We start from the raw sequence: 18,378 nt of genomic DNA on the forward strand, positions 1-18,378 counted from the left end.
ACTATTTTCCTTAGGATATCTAAAGCGATTCTACACTTGTTTGGCTCATTATGTCATTTGCTTTAAATTGTATTTCCACCAAGATGACATTTTAAAACCTATCATAATAGGTTTTGAGAATTTAATTGAAATGGGCATTTTTTTCTAACGGCTTAACAACTTTCCTCAGACTTTTCTCTTCGATGCATTCTCTCATTCATAAATGTATACATATGTTTTTCCCCTTCCATGCCTGTTCTAAAAATAAATGATGTGTTTACAAACAACATAACATTTCTCCAAATCTGCTCATCAGTTTCAGGGTTGAAGAATGCCCCTCTTCAGTTTCTCTGATACCTCTCTTGGTTTTCTTAGAATTTCTACAAACTCCTTTTCCAACATGTCCTCACTCTGCCCAGGACTCACTCTGCTCTTTGCCCTCCTGGAGCTCTCTGTCTCCGGAGGTGCTCCAGGGGACCCTGTCCTGATATTTCTCTCTCCTCGGTGGGCAGCCTTTCCTGGACAATTGAGTAGGAAATCTAGGTTAACTCAGACATTTCTGTTAAGCTACAGACTAACTCCTCCTAGATTTTATTCGGGCACCTCAGCCTCAAAATTATGAAAAACAGAATTCAGGGTCTTCCCCAAGAAGAGTTTTTCAACACTTCTCTTCCATCAGTTTGTATTGGTGCCAACTGTCCGTTCTTCTCAAGTCACCCAGTGGTCTCTGTTAAACAGTGTTTAGATTGTGCCATTTCCCTACTTAGAGTGCTCTTGGAGTTACTTTGCCTTTAGGATCAAGTCCGTCTCCTCTCCATAGCCAGCCAATCTTCTGCAGTCTGGATTCTGGATCTCTCTTCAATCCCTTACATTAGCCATCCTGGTCATCTTTGCCCTCTTTCAATACTATGATGTTTACAATAAAATGGCTAACAGAATAAAAGCCAGTATTCTACACAAGCGCGCACACACACACACACACACACACACACACATTCTGCTTAAAAGTTTGTGTTAAAACTTTAAGAATGAATACATAAACATGATCCAAAATATAGATTTTAAAAAAGAAACTTAGTGGTGATTTTCAAAATGATGCAACTCATACAGTGTGTTTACTGCTACGAGCTCATCTTTAAACAACATATTGCTCAGAATATTTAAGTTGATGTAAAATTACAGATGTTCAATATACCCTGCAAGTAGTGGGGAAAATCTCTTCACATACATTCTGGGAATGGTTGTAAGATGTGAGAACAGCAAATACAAAGTCTTTCCAAATTCCGTTCTGCATTTTCAGGTACTCTGTGGATCGACACACAGATATGGACAGAATATTCAACATTGATTCTGGAAATGGCTCCATTTTTACATCGAAACTTCTTGACCGAGAAACACTGTTGTGGCACAACATTACCGTGATTGCAACAGAAATTAGTAAGTGTGACCTCATGCAGCTGCCTTCCTGGACTGGTGGAGTGAGTGTCCCAGCATGGGCTAAGGAGCGTGGTGGAGACCAATCAGCACATGGCGATGAGGGAAAGAGCCCTAGTGTGGTGTGCAGTGCCATTCCTTCTATTCAATCATAAATGCAGAGAAAGCCATGGAAGTTCTGCAGTAGGGAGACAATGCACTGGTGTATTTATCTCTCATATATACCAATGAGATTAAATTGGTACTTGTAGGATTTTTTTTCCTAAAAGCTTTTAAATCAGAGCGTTACTGAAAAAGCTAGGAAGAAAAATGGACTCTCAGCCATTATGTATAGGAGTAAGGCACAAGAGGGGTTGCATAGATTCTAAAATATGGGCATTATTTAGAAGCCTTTGGTTATTCTCCCACTTTCTACAAAATGTAATTTCAAAGTCTTTGCAGTCATAAGAGACACAGAGCCTTACTTAGCTGTGGTATAACAATGTAAGCAATATAAGCTACAAGGTAATCAATAAAATGTTTAGGATGAATTTTATGGTAGTCTCCATGAAACACAGGGCAAATAAATTGATTATACACAATGAATATGAATGCATATTACAAACAATGCATGCAATGAAGTATTTAAAGGAAAATTATATTTTAAATGGTACTTTGATGTTTAAAAGCAGAGCTAAATCATGGCTTATGTTATGGGTTTTTTAATATTAAAAGTTCTAAACATTGTTATCTCAGTGAGTTTCTAGAATGAAATGTTCCACATAAAACGGTTTTTCAGTTGTATTGTTTTTCAAAATAACACATGAGATTGGAAGTGGCTGAAGTATACTGGGTAGAAAAATAAATATCCAACACAGGCAAAAACAAGGCTTTGCTTTTTGAAAGTGAAAAGGATACCTCATTAGACACTTTTAGATGGGAATTTGCTCTTCAGAATTTTTGCCAAGGTAGTGTTGTGCATACCAATAAAAGCAGACCCTTAAAACTTTAAAATCATGAAATCTCCCACTGAAAAGAGCCGTTTTAGTATGAAATTTTACATTTCAATGAATAATCATTTCATAAATACTTTGAGCTGTATGTCTGAAAATGTATTAGATTTAAAGTTTCTATGGTATATGTTAAAGAATTAGTGATTAAGATCCTTTTAATAGTTTTTGAATCTAACAGATATAAAAGTTATTACAGCTTTTTGGGGTACTATGTGATATTTTGGCATCTATATATGCTGAACAATGTCAAATCAGGGTAAATATATTATCTGCCCAAACATTTAACATTTCTTTATGGTGAAAACACAAAATTCTGTCCTCTGGTTCTTTCAAATACAGAAATACACACTACATTAACATTATCTGTAGTTTCTCTTCTGTGCAACTGAATCCCAGAACTAAGACCTTTTAAAAGTTCATATTCAGCAGCTCTAACTTTAGAATTACAGATGCAAGAGCTCTTAGGAGTCCTATTGTCAAACCTGCAAGGGGCCTCTGATGTCACTGAATCCAGAGCTTGCGTAACGCCAGCGCACTCCCTCCCCAGGCCTTTCCACTTGCTGTTCCTCTACCTGAAGAGCCAGAAATACTCACCAGACTCTGTCTTTCTCTACATCTATGTCTCTGGCTGAGCCAAATGCTTATCAGAGAGATCATCTGTACACATCCCATTCATCACAGCACCTGTCTCTCTCAAGCCTGTTTTTCTTTTTTGATGTCTCTGCATCATGTACCTTTGTTTACTGTGCATCTCTGTGACTCCAGTTTGTCTACTCCCAGAAGAGCAAAGCTCCTGGAGCAATGTGTTTTTGCTGTGTTCCCTGTGGTCACCGCACTTCAACTATTGGCCAGCACATAATGGGCATTAGATGATCACTAGCTAGATTCTATTATTAAAATACCTTATGGAGTAATATCTAAAATTACTGCACAATAACAATTTCATTAGTCCCTGTGTTCCATTTCAGGAGTGAACTTGCAGCATAGAAACTGATTCATTTTCTAGGAGAAAAAGTCTTCTGTCAGGCTCTGAATGCTGGGGCAAACGGAGCTGACTGCTTGAAAGCATTTAAATATTTATCAAGTGAAGAAACACATGAGTAGAGTAAGTGAAGAGCACGGAGAGGAGTGATTCCAAGGTCTCTTTCTTATATCTCAGGCAACCCAGGAGATTAGCACAGAAGACCACTTTCTCATCTCGGTTCTTCCACTGATATAAGCAGACTTCAAAGTCTGTGGAAAACTGAAATCAAAACTTGTGTTTATTTTCTTACAAAAAAAAATGAACTTTTCCTGGAAATTTTCTTTTAGGAACTTTTGGAAGTACCCTTGAATTATTATTTTGGGCGAACGCCAGGGTGTTGGAGTCAGACAGATCTAGCTAACACCCCACATTAACTCTATGAGCGCAGATACCTGAACTTTTTGCCTCAGTTTTCTCATATAAAAAGTTGGGATAGTAACTGTCAACCTTAGAATTCTGTCAGGGTTCATTAAGACAGTACAACAAAGCACTCAGCATAGTACCCAGCACTTGCTTATTCACTACTCAGACTGGAAAACCATGCTTTGATCTCCTGCTGGGTCATTTGTTCCCTACTTTTTTTTCCTTTTGGCCATATTTTTTTTCATGTGCCTGCTTCCTTAAAAACCTACCCCCAACAATCCCTTTTTGACTTGGTGTTACTTCAGGGCTTATTATGCAGTTGTAGGATATCAACATGAGGAGTTTTGTTTTCTGGACATTTCTGTAGGTGTATCCAACTCCAGAAGTATCAAATAATCTAATTTTTTTTTTTTTGCCACCACATGGCTACTTAATGTCCTGTATTATTTGCAGCAGCTTTTGGAAATTGGGCATGAGTGAATGAATGTTGTTTCAAGGACACAGGCAGTTAACATACAGAGATGCTTATGTGTTTCTTTTGGCATGTGATAGATAACCCAAAGCAGAGCAGCCGAGTACCTCTCTACATTAAAGTTCTAGACGTGAATGACAACGCCCCAGAATTTGCTGAGTTCTACGAAACCTTTGTTTGTGAAAAAGCCAAGGCAGACCAGGTAAGTCTCCCAGACAGGCATGTTCATGGTCAGAGTCGGGTTAACTTATCCCTGCTAAGGACTCAGATGATACACAGAACTGAGAACTAGTTTTGAATTATCTATGAAGGGGATGCTAAGAAAATGAATACGATAAATAAGAGCCAGCACGAGTGTTTAACTTGTATAAGAGGGCAAACAGTTTTTAAGCACTGCAAGCTCATCAGTCTCCAAGACAGATACCAATTCCAAATTCTTCTTAACTTTTCATTAAAATACATTAGTCTCAGCTTTACTGGAAAAATCCTTATTGGTGAACAGATAGCTTAATTACCATATGTACTTGAGAGTAATAACTAGAATATATTTTGCAATTGCCTATAATTCAGTTTCACTTATTTACATGGCCCATCTGTACAAGTAATACAAATTCATGAATGTTTTACTATCTTACACATTTGTCCCTACCTGAAATAAGTCCTTGCTGCCAGTGATATAAAAATTATGTCACAGCATATGCGCTACCAAAGTGTATAAGCGAATGGGAAGCCAAAGTTAACTGTGTTTGGAATTTTCATTTGCTCTTTAGCTTTTTTGCCATCTGATAATTTATGCTTATGCCAAGATTGCTCTTCTGGGCAGGCTGTCCAAGAGGTGCCTCTGTTTTGTTAATTGGCAAAGCTATCACAGATTGTCACAATGTTTTATAGTCTTGAATCCCTCTAGGGTCATGTTTCTCCACCACAGCGATTTCGTTCCCCAGCAATCTTTAGGAACATTTGAAGACATTTTTGATGGTCACACCGGGCACTCCTGTACAACAAAGGGTTATTGCTTTGTATGTAACTTCCTGATCCATAGGCTTACTGATAGAGCAGATTCATTGTATTGTTTCAAAGGCTATCATCTTTCATTACAACTAACACTCTTCAGTCAAGTCATTTGCTGGAAAACTATTTAAGAAATATTGTTGAGTTCGCAAAGTTTGATCACAGCTTTATGGCTTTTTTGTAGTTGATTCAGACCCTCCGTGCTGTTGACAAGGATGACCCATTCAGTGGGCACCAATTCTCATTCTCTTTGGCCCCTGAAGCAGCTGCTGGTTCAAACTTTACCATTCGAGACAACAAAGGTAAAGAAGCTCACGTTACCTCTGCTCTCTGTACAGCTAGATCAACACCTGTATGTGTGTGTATAAACAAACATTCCCTAGAGCAACGGGTCCAATATACAATGCCATGTTCGCACATATTTACCAATTTGCTTTCCGGTTCCAGACAACACTGCAGGAATCCTAACTCGGAAAAATGGCTATAACAGACACGAGATGAGCACCTACCTGCTGCCTGTGGTCATTTCGGACAACGACTACCCAGTTCAAAGCAGCACTGGGACAGTGACTGTCCGGGTCTGTGCATGTGACCACCACGGGAACATGCAGTCCTGCCATGCTGAGGCCCTCATCCACCCCACGGGACTGAGCACGGGGGCTCTGGTTGCCATCCTTCTGTGCATCGTGATCCTACTAGGTAAACTGCTTCTCCCTGCATCCTATCTCTCCATGGGAAGGGGCACCCACTGTTACTGTGACACTCTAGATTTTTCTGCCTCCCCCATTAAGGCTTACAGCCTGATCTAGGTGAGTAGTGTCAAATGCTGAGAATCTATATTGTTCAATGATGAACTTATTTCTTTCTTGGAAAAAAAAAATGGCTTTGGAGAATGAACAGATGTGGACCTTACCTGTTTTTGCTTGCCTTTGGAATCATCCTACCCAAAGAAACTTTCGTGTATCAGTCTGGGAGTGAATCTCAAAAGGATTTGAGAACAATATAAATATGTCCTTTTCATTTTGTTTGTTGTTTAACATTTAACTTAGCAAACATTGTTAAATTTTAAAGAGTGAAAGTTGTCCAGCATGGAGACTTATGAAGAAGCCCTTTCTACAAAGGTAAAGTTTCAAGATCAATAGGAAAGTAGGAAGAGGAGTATATTGACTTTTTCTCTCTCCTGCAGGAAAGTAAGCTATGAAATGCTCTTTAGCCTGGCAAATTTATTTTAATCTATCTACTTCAAGTCTACTAATAAGAAACCACTGTTCGCTGATTACCACATAATGTCTATTATACTCATATCTTGGACTCTCATACAAAATACCTGTGATTAGAGAAATAAATCTGGGACCCCAAAGAAATGAATGTAATAAAAAATGAAATGATTCAATGAAATTTCTATCCCCAGCCAACTAATTAAGCTTACAAATTGAACTCTTAATTGCTCAAAAGGCCCTTGACCATTGTGAACTGAGAAATCAAAATGTAACTTAATAATACAGTCCTTTCAAAAATAAAAGCAAGATCTGCAAAGCATGCCTATTCAAAGGAAAAGAAAAAAAGTAAGATATTAAAGTTAACTTAGATGACAAAGAAGAAAACTTTTTCCAAAAGGCAATAAAGACAGAATAACTCTCAGAAAAGTCGAAGAGGACCTTCATTTCACCAAGAAAAGAATGAATACCAAGGGATCCCTGCTCGAGAACGTCACATTCCCAATCAACCTTGCTAATTATAGCAGACACCTTGAAACTCAACTGGAGAACTGTGATTCTTTTTGTCAACTAAGATTTGGGGAAAGTATTTTAAGATACGAGGTTAAATAAAAACTGACAGTGTGCAAAGACAAATCAGTGTTTCTAATGGTGTGAGTCTGTAAAAATTCTTTTGGAAGAGGAGCATATGAATGTTCTTTTTGATCAAAATGGTTCTTTTTTGGAAGCCCTGGATCTTCAGGGATTTTCCCAAATGGAAGCCATGGACCCCATGGATGATCCATGGAAGGAGAGTTGAGTCTCATCTGACAAAGGTGACTCTTCCCCTCATCATCTTCCCCCTTCCTCCCAACCAACTCTGTCTTTCCCTTTTATTTCCCTCCTGCAATGAATTCACTGTCTCTTCATCCCTGCTAATTGGCCTCAATGCTTCTCACAACTTGTCTCATCTCTTTGGTAGTCAGTACCTAATAAAAAAGGAGGAAAACAGAACTTAACCTTTTACTGAGTTCACACTATAGGTCCAACTAAGGTATGAACGCTTTGTTTCATGCCTAATCCTCAGAGCCATCTGGTGTATATTTATCTGCATCTTAAATATGCAAACTGAGGCTCCAAGATAGAGAACCATGCAGCCAATTCTAACAGGTGATACAACTAAGTTCCAAGCCCTGCTCTTCTGCCACATGGGCCTTTCCTCTGAGTTGTAAGTTTACAGAATGTAGGGCAATTTCCAAGGCTGAAAGGGAGCCCAGAGTTGGAATGGGATGACTGAAGAAAAGAGAGAGAAATATGAGCATTTGTAAGAGAAGACAGACATTGATATATGAAAAAAATATAGAGTCAAAAAAGTGGATTGTGTGGCATCTTGTTTTTATAAAAAATAAATAATAATACAATTAAAGTACTACATTTCATGTCTACCTGGTGTCTTAACATTTGCAAAACTTTCACATTTACCAGGATATTTCAAGAATTTCACAGAAAAATAAAAAGTAAACTTTAGGGACAGCTATTTGGCCTAGGGGTTGCAGCACTAGTTAAGACATGTATACATCACATCAGAACCAGAAGGGAAGGCTGTGGTTCTCTGTCCCCCAACCCCCATTCCCCTGCAGAAGGTGAGTGGTACACAGAAGTCTCCAAGGGCCAGGGATGCAACCCCTCTCTCCTCCCTACCACTGCCCAGTTCCCTCTGACCCAGCAGCAGGGATCCTGGCTTCTTCCCAAACATGCCAGGCACATTCCAGAAAGCTCTTGGATAACTCTCCCTGACTCTGCTCAGGTGATGCAAACTCTGCACAAACAGCATAATCATCCCCTCAACCACACACAGAAGCACTCCCCACCCTCCCTACTTTCTTGTTTATGTTCCACTCACCATCTTCTAATACTTTCCTTGCTTATTTACCTGGCATTTATTTCATGTCTCCATCCCACTGCTCCCTCCACCAACTTGCTCTTTTTCCATGTTTCCCATTGATGGTGCCTAGAACCACACAAGGTACAGAATGGTCACTACCTACCATTTCTTGAAAGAATGCCATTTCTTTCTTGAATGTCTTGAGTGGATGTGACAAATGGGGTTTCTTTCTTGAATGTCTTGAGTGGATGTGACAAATGGGGTGTTAGGATACTCTTTGGCACCAAAAGAGAATGTGTATAATTACTCAACACAATGGGAAAATTGCATTTCCTTCAGAAATAGTATATGCCTGCAACATGCTTTGAGGATGCAAGTCCCTTAAGAGGGTGGGTATTTGAGAGTGACCAACGTGGATTTGCATTGCTTGTACTTATGACATCTCTAAACATCAATTTCCTCCTAAATGGAATGGCATTATACATGATGGCACCTTCTCTGTACAGTTATTAGAATAACTAAATGAGATTCAGTACATTGGAGCACTGAACACAGTACTTGGCACCCAGAAGGTCCTCAAGAGGAAACTAGTTGGAATGATTCATACCATTAATGTCGGAAATGTAACACGGAGATATGTAAGAATGCACACACCTGCCTATTAGGCAGACAGATACACTCACCATGAAGAAGTCATTATTATGATTCTTGGTGTGATAATTCAGTTTTTCCAGCTCATAAACCTTGGGGCATTTATGGGGGAGATTGTAAAAAGATGTTACTAGTGTTCCCTGTGATAAACTCCCTAGGATAAATGCATTTTCAGCCCTGGGTGGCTTTTTTCACTTGAAGCTGTTGCTTTGTTTTCTTATCTCCCCAACCATACATCCACCCATCTGTAGACAGATATGTCTTTCTACCGGTGGCATAGTGTTTGGTGTTATACTAAACTGACTGTGACGAAAGATCAGGAATTCTTTCAACACAACTCTTGAGTTGCCTCTAATTTGTGTTAGGAGCAGAAAAAAAAAAAAAGAACAAACATTTGGGGCAACAAACTTATAAAAAAAAAAACATGAACCTTTGAAAAATAAAGTTCTCACTGCCTTCTGGATTTAAGTATTACCTGTAATGTTACTTTATGTGTTGGAAAGATGTGCTCATACTCACATCTGTGCTTTGTAAATATTAATATCTGTACTTTGAGTTTTCAACCAATTTTATACTTGTCACAAAAAGGGGGAAAAAAAGAGCATAGTGCAAAAGTTATTTTAGGTGTGGAGTTATGCAAAGCCCTCACACATCCCTCAAGGTGCCAGTCTTGTCCTCATAACCAGTGTCAGAGCTTTGTAGGTGTTCAGTATAATTTGCACGCTTCTCACGATACTTTCACTGTAGCTGAGCTTTCTATTATGATTTGATTTTTCCTTACCTTGAAACGGATGTGCCAATTCAAAGCAAAAAGACACTACTGATCAAATGTGACAATGTTTTATCCCCTACCTAAATCATAACCTTCCTGCAAATATTTACTCCATCTTCCGGCTGCTCCTTTGATTATGGATGGAGGCAAGTACATCCTTAGAGAAACCAAAGTTGAGTTTGTCTTTTCTAGAAAACTTGAAAAACTTCACATTTGAACACAGTATTTTTTTGCTGACATTAATTGGGTGCCAAATTAACTCTCCCTTCTCTTTCTGTTTTGTTTTTCTGCATCCAGTGACAGTGGTGTTGTTTGCAGCTCTGAGGCGGCAGAGAAAAAAAGAACCTTTGATCATTTCCAAAGAGGACATCAGAGATAACATTGTCAGCTACAATGATGAAGGTGGTGGAGAAGAGGACACTCAGGCCTTTGATATCGGTACCCTGAGGAATCCCGAAGCCATAGAGGACAACAAATTACGCAGGGACATCGTGCCCGAAACCCTTTTTCTACCCCGACGGACTCCAACAGCACGTGACAACACCGACGTCAGAGATTTCATTAACCAAAGGTTAAAGGAAAATGACACAGACCCCACCGCTCCGCCCTACGACTCCTTGGCCACCTATGCCTATGAGGGCACTGGCTCCGTGGCCGATTCCCTGAGCTCGCTGGAGTCGGTGACCACAGATGGAGACCAGGACTATGATTATCTTAGTGACTGGGGCCCTCGATTCAAAAAGCTGGCAGATATGTATGGAGGGGTGGACAGTGACAAAGACTCCTAATCTGTTGCCTTTTTCATTTTCCAGTACGACACTGAAATATGTGACATGGCTATTTCCTTCTATTTATCCAGTACTCTGTGAAGGGTTCTCTATTCCAGCCCGATCCAAAAGCCAATGGCTGCAGTCCCCGCGGATCCAATGTTAGAGACTTTTTTCTAGTACACTTTTATGAGCTTCCACGAGGCAAATTTTTATTTTTTAGTGCATCCTGTTAACCAAGTCAGTGCAACAGGTGCGAGCCGGAGGAGGGACCAAGGAGCTGCCTTCTCCTGTACTGTCTGGGGACAGGTTTAGAACATGCTCATTAACACTGGCCTGGAGTTTCACACACTCCAACTCAGGTCAGCTAACTGCTCTGACTGTACATTCTACAAGCCAATGGGACAAGGGGGTGTGCTTTATTGGGGAAATACAAATAAGTGAGGGATAACGGTGGAGTCGCTCCTGATGTGTCAGCTCGCAAGGTTGGAATGAGCTCTGGGAGGGTGTGTGTTTCTGTCACAAAGAACCTAAAGTGACATCTGCCCATCCTGTTTGCTCTTCAAGAACTCTTTCTGGCGCCAACTACCATTTCAAACATCAAAATCACCACTGTTTAAGCTTCCTATTCCCCTAAAAAAAAAAGGTACAAGCAAACTGATTGGTAACATTGAAAGACAACAACAAAAATTTAACAAGTCCTCATTTCTTGCTACAAAGTCATAATCTGTTATACATTAGACTTGCAAAAGTCTGCTGTTATATTTTAGAAAGGGAAAGAGAACAGCTAATAATATTAACAAAGGAAACATTTAGCATACTTCAACTTTTGGCCACCAAATATATCATGGATCACTTGAAATTCTTTCAACTACTAGTAGGTTAATGACAAATGAGTGTGTTTAAGATCATAAGGGAATTTTCCTGAGACAAATTTAACTCCCTGTCTGTAGTTGTCATCAGTATTATTCTATTAGACTTGAAAGTAGCAGTGTGAGGTATATTTCGTATTTTCCAGATACTTCTTACCCAATTATGTTGAATTAGGAAAATCAAAAAAAAAAAAAAATTCAAGCCTTTTCTCCAAGTTCAATGAAGAGGTTAGCGCCACCTTAGAAGTTCCAGCTCATTACAGCCAGAAACCTCTGCTTATTTTTGTACCAACAAAGATGTGCATGAACACATGCAGATCGTGGTGAAAGCTTCACAGTCCATGTTCAGAAAATGCTTACAACAGGAAAGTGCATTCCCTTCAAAAACAGCATTTCAAATGATTAAACTGAGAGTTGACTTTCAACAGTATCAATATAACTTCATTGTTTTTAACTTCGTTTCCCTGGCAACTGTGCCAACCTTGTGTTTGAGTTAATGATAAGGAAATGATCTCAAACTACAACAGAAACAGTAATGCAAAATCCAGTCAACCTATTATTTCTCTAATTATGCAAGTAGCAGCATAGCCACTTATGATCCAGAGGGCCCCAACTGAACTGAACTATTGTGTCATCAGGTTCAAATCATTTATTTCATGTGGTTGTTCTAATGGCTTTCATCATTAGAATCTCAGATTGTGCAGTCATCAGAAATTTCCAAAGTACTGTAATGAAAACATCCTTGTTTTTCAAACTTTAAAGACTTTGTACATATATATATGCTACATATATATATATATAATATACTCAAGAATAGGCTGGCTTCACTTATTAGTCTTAGGGATTTATTTTTAATGTTCCTTTTCTTCAGATAATCTCAAAGTCATTTCCACTTGGGGTAACGTCTTCTCTGAACTTATTTTCTGTTTGGAAACGCACTGTTGCCAAGTTTTCCATAGATACGCTCTCCAGCAAGTAAGCACCGCACCTTCCAAGCAAGAGAACCTTGGGTCACTCAGTAAGAGCGAAATCATTTTACAAACATATTATTCCTTCACTTTCCTGAATGCTTTCTTACTTTGTAACAGATGGCCCTGAATATTATCACATGTTTCATGTCTGGGCTATATCTTCTTTCTGTGGTTTTCTTTTTTAGTTCAAATACAAAGACACACACACATATATACACACAAGAAATGCAAATAAACCACTACTAGAAAGCTTCACTGTAATGAATCTGTATACATATCAAAGTCACAGGTAAGTGTTGGAAGAAAAATAGTTTAGTAAAATTAAAACGAATTAGTCATTTATTTCAATAGAATAGCACCTTGATCACATTGTTTACTATAAATTAAAGGGTACTTTATGCTATGTTTCCTGAGAGGTGATAAAGGAAACAAGGACAGTCTCCTATAAAGTAAGATATCATCAAAAGTTTATCTGTTCAAACTTTTGACACTAAATGGAATTTCCGAGAGTTGACACTAGAGTTCCAAATTAAACTTTATTTTCTCTTATAAGTGAAAATAAGTCGCTGTATAGCAGAATATTTGAGATGTAACTGGCAGGGTATTTTATCCATCCCTGAAGATGACACAGGATACTAAGAAGAGTATACTAAATATGACTAAATATTGAAATACTTGTTTCATCTCTTTGTTACAAAAGCTGTAGATTATGAAGTAAATCTACAGGAAATTGGATCATTTGAAACCGGAACAGAATATCTCATACTAGGGTCCTGTAAGTATCAAGCTGGAGTGATATTTCCCTTTAACACTCGAGCATCATGGAAATAACAGCCACAGTTCCATCAAGCTCCCTCTTGCAGCTCCGTCTCACCAAAACAGCAGGTCCAAATACCATTCCATACTCACACACACACACACACACACGGCCTTGGGCAAATTTGGAAAATTGCTGGTTTCTGGAGAGGAAAAAAGTCTTTGGCTCAGTTTTCACAAGTTTGTGCCCTGATTTCAGATGGCAGTGATGCAAAAAAGATGGAAACAGAAATGTTTCAATGGAACAAAAATGTTCAAATGTGCCTGAACTACCGAGAAGCATAAACTCACTCAACACAAGCAGGCTGCTTTTACACGTGCTTACATGTTGTTGCTTCAGAAGATGTTAAGACCTTTCTGACACTTTTCCCCTCTCTTCTAAGGGAAGAGGCTTTTTTTTTTTTTTTTTTGGCCTGTTTCTTAACTCATTAGCATATCCTGTGGAACAAGCTGAAATTTTGAAACCATTTTCCCACTGCAGACCCCTTCACTTTGGGACCCGAAAAGCCTTAAAAACACTTGTCCCCAGATAACAAAGCAAATGAGAGATGAAATGTGTTTGTCCCCAGGTAAGAAAATGAAGCAACAGTGGTGTCCCCCAGAATCAGAGAGAGGGAGAATCAAGTCAGAGTAAACATGGGACGTCTTTCTTTCTTCTTTCTTTCCTTTCTTTCTTTTCTGTTTTCTTCCTTCCTTCCTCTCTTCCTTCCTTCCTTTTTTCCTTTCTCTCTTCCTTTCTTCCTTTCTTTCTAGTTTAAGACTTTTCCCAAGGTTCAGCTACCACCTTGCTCCATTTTCGAGTACAACAAATGTTGTGACTCGATTTTAACCCAGTATAAAAGCATGTAGTTTCATTTTCATTTTTCAGCTCCTGAAAAGCTGTCCAAGATAGTCTTCAAAATTGAATCTGTGTCCTAGGAACATCCAAATTTTATGGTCCCAAAACAACTTCAGAATGCTTTCATTACTTTCATTTTTAAGTACCTAAATTTTAGATGTCGTGATTTGCTCAATAGTATCTTCCATCAAATGGTTGGCTTTGAAACACAGATTTCCTAGGAGGAGAGAGAAGCAGACTAAGAATGTGGCACTCCTAGATTCTGTTTCCTTGAGAACCAGAAAAAGAACACAGCTGAAAGGCAAGAGTGGGGTTGGTTCCTAGAAGCAAAAGGAGCATTCCGATCAGGCACTCCATCGTCTGAATGCACCCTCTCCAGGAACAGAAACACATTTTCCTTTCCTAGCCACTGGTTGTGCCGCGGTACAATTACTCTGAAAGAACACTCTGCAAAAACATGATCCCCAGCATTTTAAAGTGTAGCCTCTGAAACGGATCATGTTAGCACCATTTTAATTCTCTTGAAATCTTTTCTTGAATGGTGACATTCTGGCAGGGGATTCAAAATCCAAGCAGCCTGTAGTGTTCAGCTTAACACACGAGGGCCCAGCCTTCTTTATCATATCTCAAAAGTAGAAAAGGTGCGGTTGATGATTCTTCAGGAAGATGGACTGTCTCCCAGGCTCTAACAAGCAGCTTTCCTTTCCAGAGAATGCGGAATTACAGCGTGGTCTCCTTAAAAGTTCGGTGGCTATTACAGCTGCAGCATTTTTAATCTCCCTTTGGCATCTTTATGGGATGATTTTCTAGAGGGATAATTCTCTACTAAAAATATCAGGCCCCAGCCATATTTAACATGGAGAGCAAAACACTCTGAGAAAGGAAATACATTGACTCATACACTTGTTAAAAGTTAATAAAGAAATAGCTCATTTTTAAAGCCACAAGTTTATGGTCTCTGCATCGTTGATTTAATTTAAACATTGCTGAGACAATCTTTAATCCACTCCCCATTTTGTAATATCTTATTTATGATGCATTTTCGTTTTTTAATTTGGGGTGGGCACAGTGGTCCGACAGAGCCATGGATGAACATGTAGCAAGGAGGTCAGATGAAAACAAAGGCCATTACCCACGATATTTCAGACAGGACCGGGGCACTTAGCCAATGAGCCACTAGGTAATTAGATTAATTTTAAAAAGGGCTTTTACAAGTTGCTTTAATTCCATTTAAAAAAAAAAAAAAAACCATAGACCACAAACTCAAATTTCTCCTCCTCCACTGGGGTTAATTTGACAAATGAGGCATGGACCCAGCATTGTGGAAAAAGCCTTCTGCTATAATGAGATCTTGGTCTTTCTTGTGAGACTATGCTATTTATGTAAATATGTCTGCAGGCACCTTCTATAAGCTTTTAGTTTTCTATGATCTTATTAGTTTAGTCTTTATTAAAGAATCAAATGTATAGACTCACTAGGCATTTGGGGGTGATGCTGTGTAGCAAATACACCACAGATCTGGCTCAGAAGAAACACAGGAACACTTCTGACCCACCGCACTGTTTTGTTTGTGATTATTTTCATTGCCATGAGAGTAAACTGCGTAGGGATAGGCCTTATAATAAATGCTATGCGCGTCTCCAGTAGTACAGAGCTAAAGCAACTTGGCATTCTCCCACTGTGATTTGTGATTTTCAACCCAGGAAATAAAAGCTCTTTGGTATCGATTATTTTTAATGAGAAACACTTCCATGTATCAATTGAGCCTGATGCCACCAATGAAGATGAACAGGGTGCTGCGTTCATGTTGCCTTTTCCAGTGTCGCTCAAGTCTTAGGCAACATGAGGCCGGGTGGACAAACATTCCTGCTCAGCTTCCATCCACGGTCCCTGTTAGGGAGAATCTCATCACTTCACGGCGTCCATGAGAAAGTTTGTGCACCAGAAGAATGGGGTCGCGACAGTTGCCTGTTAGCGTGGCCGGGTCTTTTGTTCGTAGTCCAATGGCAAATATACACTCCTTCAAATGGCTTCTTTCATTTTGCTTTGTTTTCTTAGACTTATGAATTTGAACAGAATGCGATTTAAAAAGCAATTGCTCATACAGTAAATATGCCTTTTGCAAATCAATTTTTGTAACAAGTTATTTATATGATACTCCTTAATAAACTGTTTTTTTTCTATCTGGGTTTTTTTTTTTTTTTTTGCAATTCTCTCAAACCATTGTTTGTAATCACAGGTTTTTTTTTTTTAATATTCACACTGACATACTTTATCTTTCTGAATCTGCTGTTCTAACCTCTCAGCTAGCTAACTAAAGCAGACTTGTTATACGGTAATTAGCTTGTAAACAATAGCTTCTCCCAGCCAGCAACATGTATCACTGGTACTGCCCGCCAGACTTCTTATTGCTGGGACATGAAGAATTCTATTGTTATTTATGATGGTGCTGTATTAAGAAGAAAGCTGTTTATCCTCATGGTAATTGCTTTGGATAAAACAAAGGGGGAAAAAAAAGGACAGTTGTATACATTTTGCTCCTCCCAAATCTCCACCCTTTATTTCGCTCCCATGAAAACAACTGTCTGTGGATCTCTGATTTAACAAAAGCAAAAGCAAGAGCCAGATCAGATTGAAATACGAAGCAAATTCTCCTAACCTTCTGATATTATGAGTAAATAAAATGTTGTTAGCATATTCAGAGCTATCATATTTTACATGTTCGTTCTTTTCAGCTGCTTCTCCTGCCTACAGAGGCTATTTTATAATTTAAAAAAAAAAAACTGGGAAAATTCATTGCTTTGCGAAGGAGATTTTCCAATATGCATTCATGGCTTCCATATCTATTGGGTACCCTGCTGCGTGGTGTGCCACAGGACAAGAAGCCACAGGAGGAGGGTTTCCCTCCTCCCTGGAAGCTCCTGGTTGAGGAGGTGGGGCCACAATCTCACAACGTCCATACCCACTGGGAAAAAGTCTTCAGAGAGGCCTTGTAGGAAGATGACAGTATTCTGCCAGGTGGGGAGGGGGCGGAGGATGGGGAAGGACTGAAGGATGGGGAGGGGCTGGGAGTAGGTGCTTAAGAATGACTGAAACTGAGATCAAGCAGGCAAGAAATCTGAAAGAATAGCAGGACAAAAGAGAGGCTACATTAGCAATGTAACTGGTCACGCAGCATCAGAACAGGAGGATCTTGAAACCATGCAAGCTAGACACTTTTTGGTTTGCCATTTTTTTATATTCATTTTATTTTTATTTAAAAAGCAGAGTTACAGCAGAGAAAGAAAGAGAGACAGAAAGAACTCCCATCCATAGGTTCATTCCCCAAATGGCCACAATGGCCAGAGCTGGAACTGTCCAAAACCAGGAGCTTCCTCTGGGTTTCCCGCAATGTGCAGGAGCCCAGGCACTTGGGCCATACTCCACTGCCTTTCCAGGCATGCTAGTAGTGAGCTGGATAGAAGTAGACCAGCCAAGGTCAACCCAGTGCCCATATGGAATGCTGGTGCTGCAAGCAGAGGCCTAACATGTTGTGCCATGGCCCCAGCCCCAGCCCCAGCTTTTGGTTTTTGACATTTGGTTTAAATTCAACTTGGTTGGAAACTGAAACCCAGAGAAGGCAATAACATGGTCAAATATACATACTACATGGGCCAGCAACTGATTTAGTGGTTAAGCCAGCAGTAAAGATACCCATAACCCACCCTGCAGTGCCTCAGTTTGAGTCCCAGTTCTCTCCTGACTCCAGCCCCTGGCTAATGCAGACTTAAGGTGTGGGAGGGAGGGAATGGTGATGGCACAGGCAATTAAATTCAGGTGATGCTTCAAGGATTTGATACCGGCATTGAGTTTTTGGCTACTGGCTTCCACTCTTCTCAGTCCCAGCCATAGGCTACAATTCATACAGTACGCCAGTAAGTGTGAGTGCATTCTCATTTTCTCTCTTCCTCAAATAAATGAAAATCTTTAAGTATGCAGATATTAGATTTTTGAAGGATACATGCATTGTATGAATAAAATGCATACTGCTCTAGAGTCAAGCCCCCCCCCCCACCCCACACAGCTCCAACTTTGTACAACCTGTAAGACCATGGCTCCTCTGAGGCAGATAGAGCCACCAGAATCTGTAGGACACTGGGAAAGTTCCCTGACCCAGTGATAACACAGTCAACAAACACAGTGAGATTTCAAGAAGCCGAGTACTATAAACACGTAGATATGGGAAACCCTTTCCAGTCAGCATAACAAACCACCCCCACTCCATAATAATTTTTAGTATGTGTGTATCAGAGTAAGCAACCCTAACACCCACAATGGAAAAAATCCACAATCTCC

General features: G+C 39.5%; 1 protein-coding gene across 2 annotated transcripts in view; it reads left to right on the forward strand.

The window, feature by feature from the left end:
* Positions 1-11,175, forward strand: part of CDH6 (cadherin 6) — a 58,099-nt gene extending 46,924 nt beyond the window's left edge. For both annotated transcript variants that reach the window (XM_040977654.1, XM_040977655.1), the window contains 5 exons: positions 1,280-1,416; positions 4,345-4,466; positions 5,460-5,577; positions 5,723-5,974; positions 10,077-11,175. In XM_040977654.1, the coding sequence (XP_040833588.1) occupies positions 1,280-1,416; positions 4,345-4,466; positions 5,460-5,577; positions 5,723-5,974; positions 10,077-10,567 (1,120 nt within the window). In that variant the 3' untranslated portion in view covers positions 10,568-11,175. The remainder of the gene's footprint in view (positions 1-1,279; positions 1,417-4,344; positions 4,467-5,459; positions 5,578-5,722; positions 5,975-10,076) is intronic.
* The last annotated feature ends 7,203 nt before the right edge of the window (positions 11,176-18,378 follow it).

Source organism: Ochotona curzoniae, unplaced genomic scaffold (genome assembly GCF_017591425.1).
Source record: "Ochotona curzoniae isolate NIBS_2020 unplaced genomic scaffold, NIBS_Ocur_1.0 contig_2754, whole genome shotgun sequence".
Taxonomy (NCBI): Eukaryota; Metazoa; Chordata; class Mammalia; order Lagomorpha; family Ochotonidae; genus Ochotona; species Ochotona curzoniae.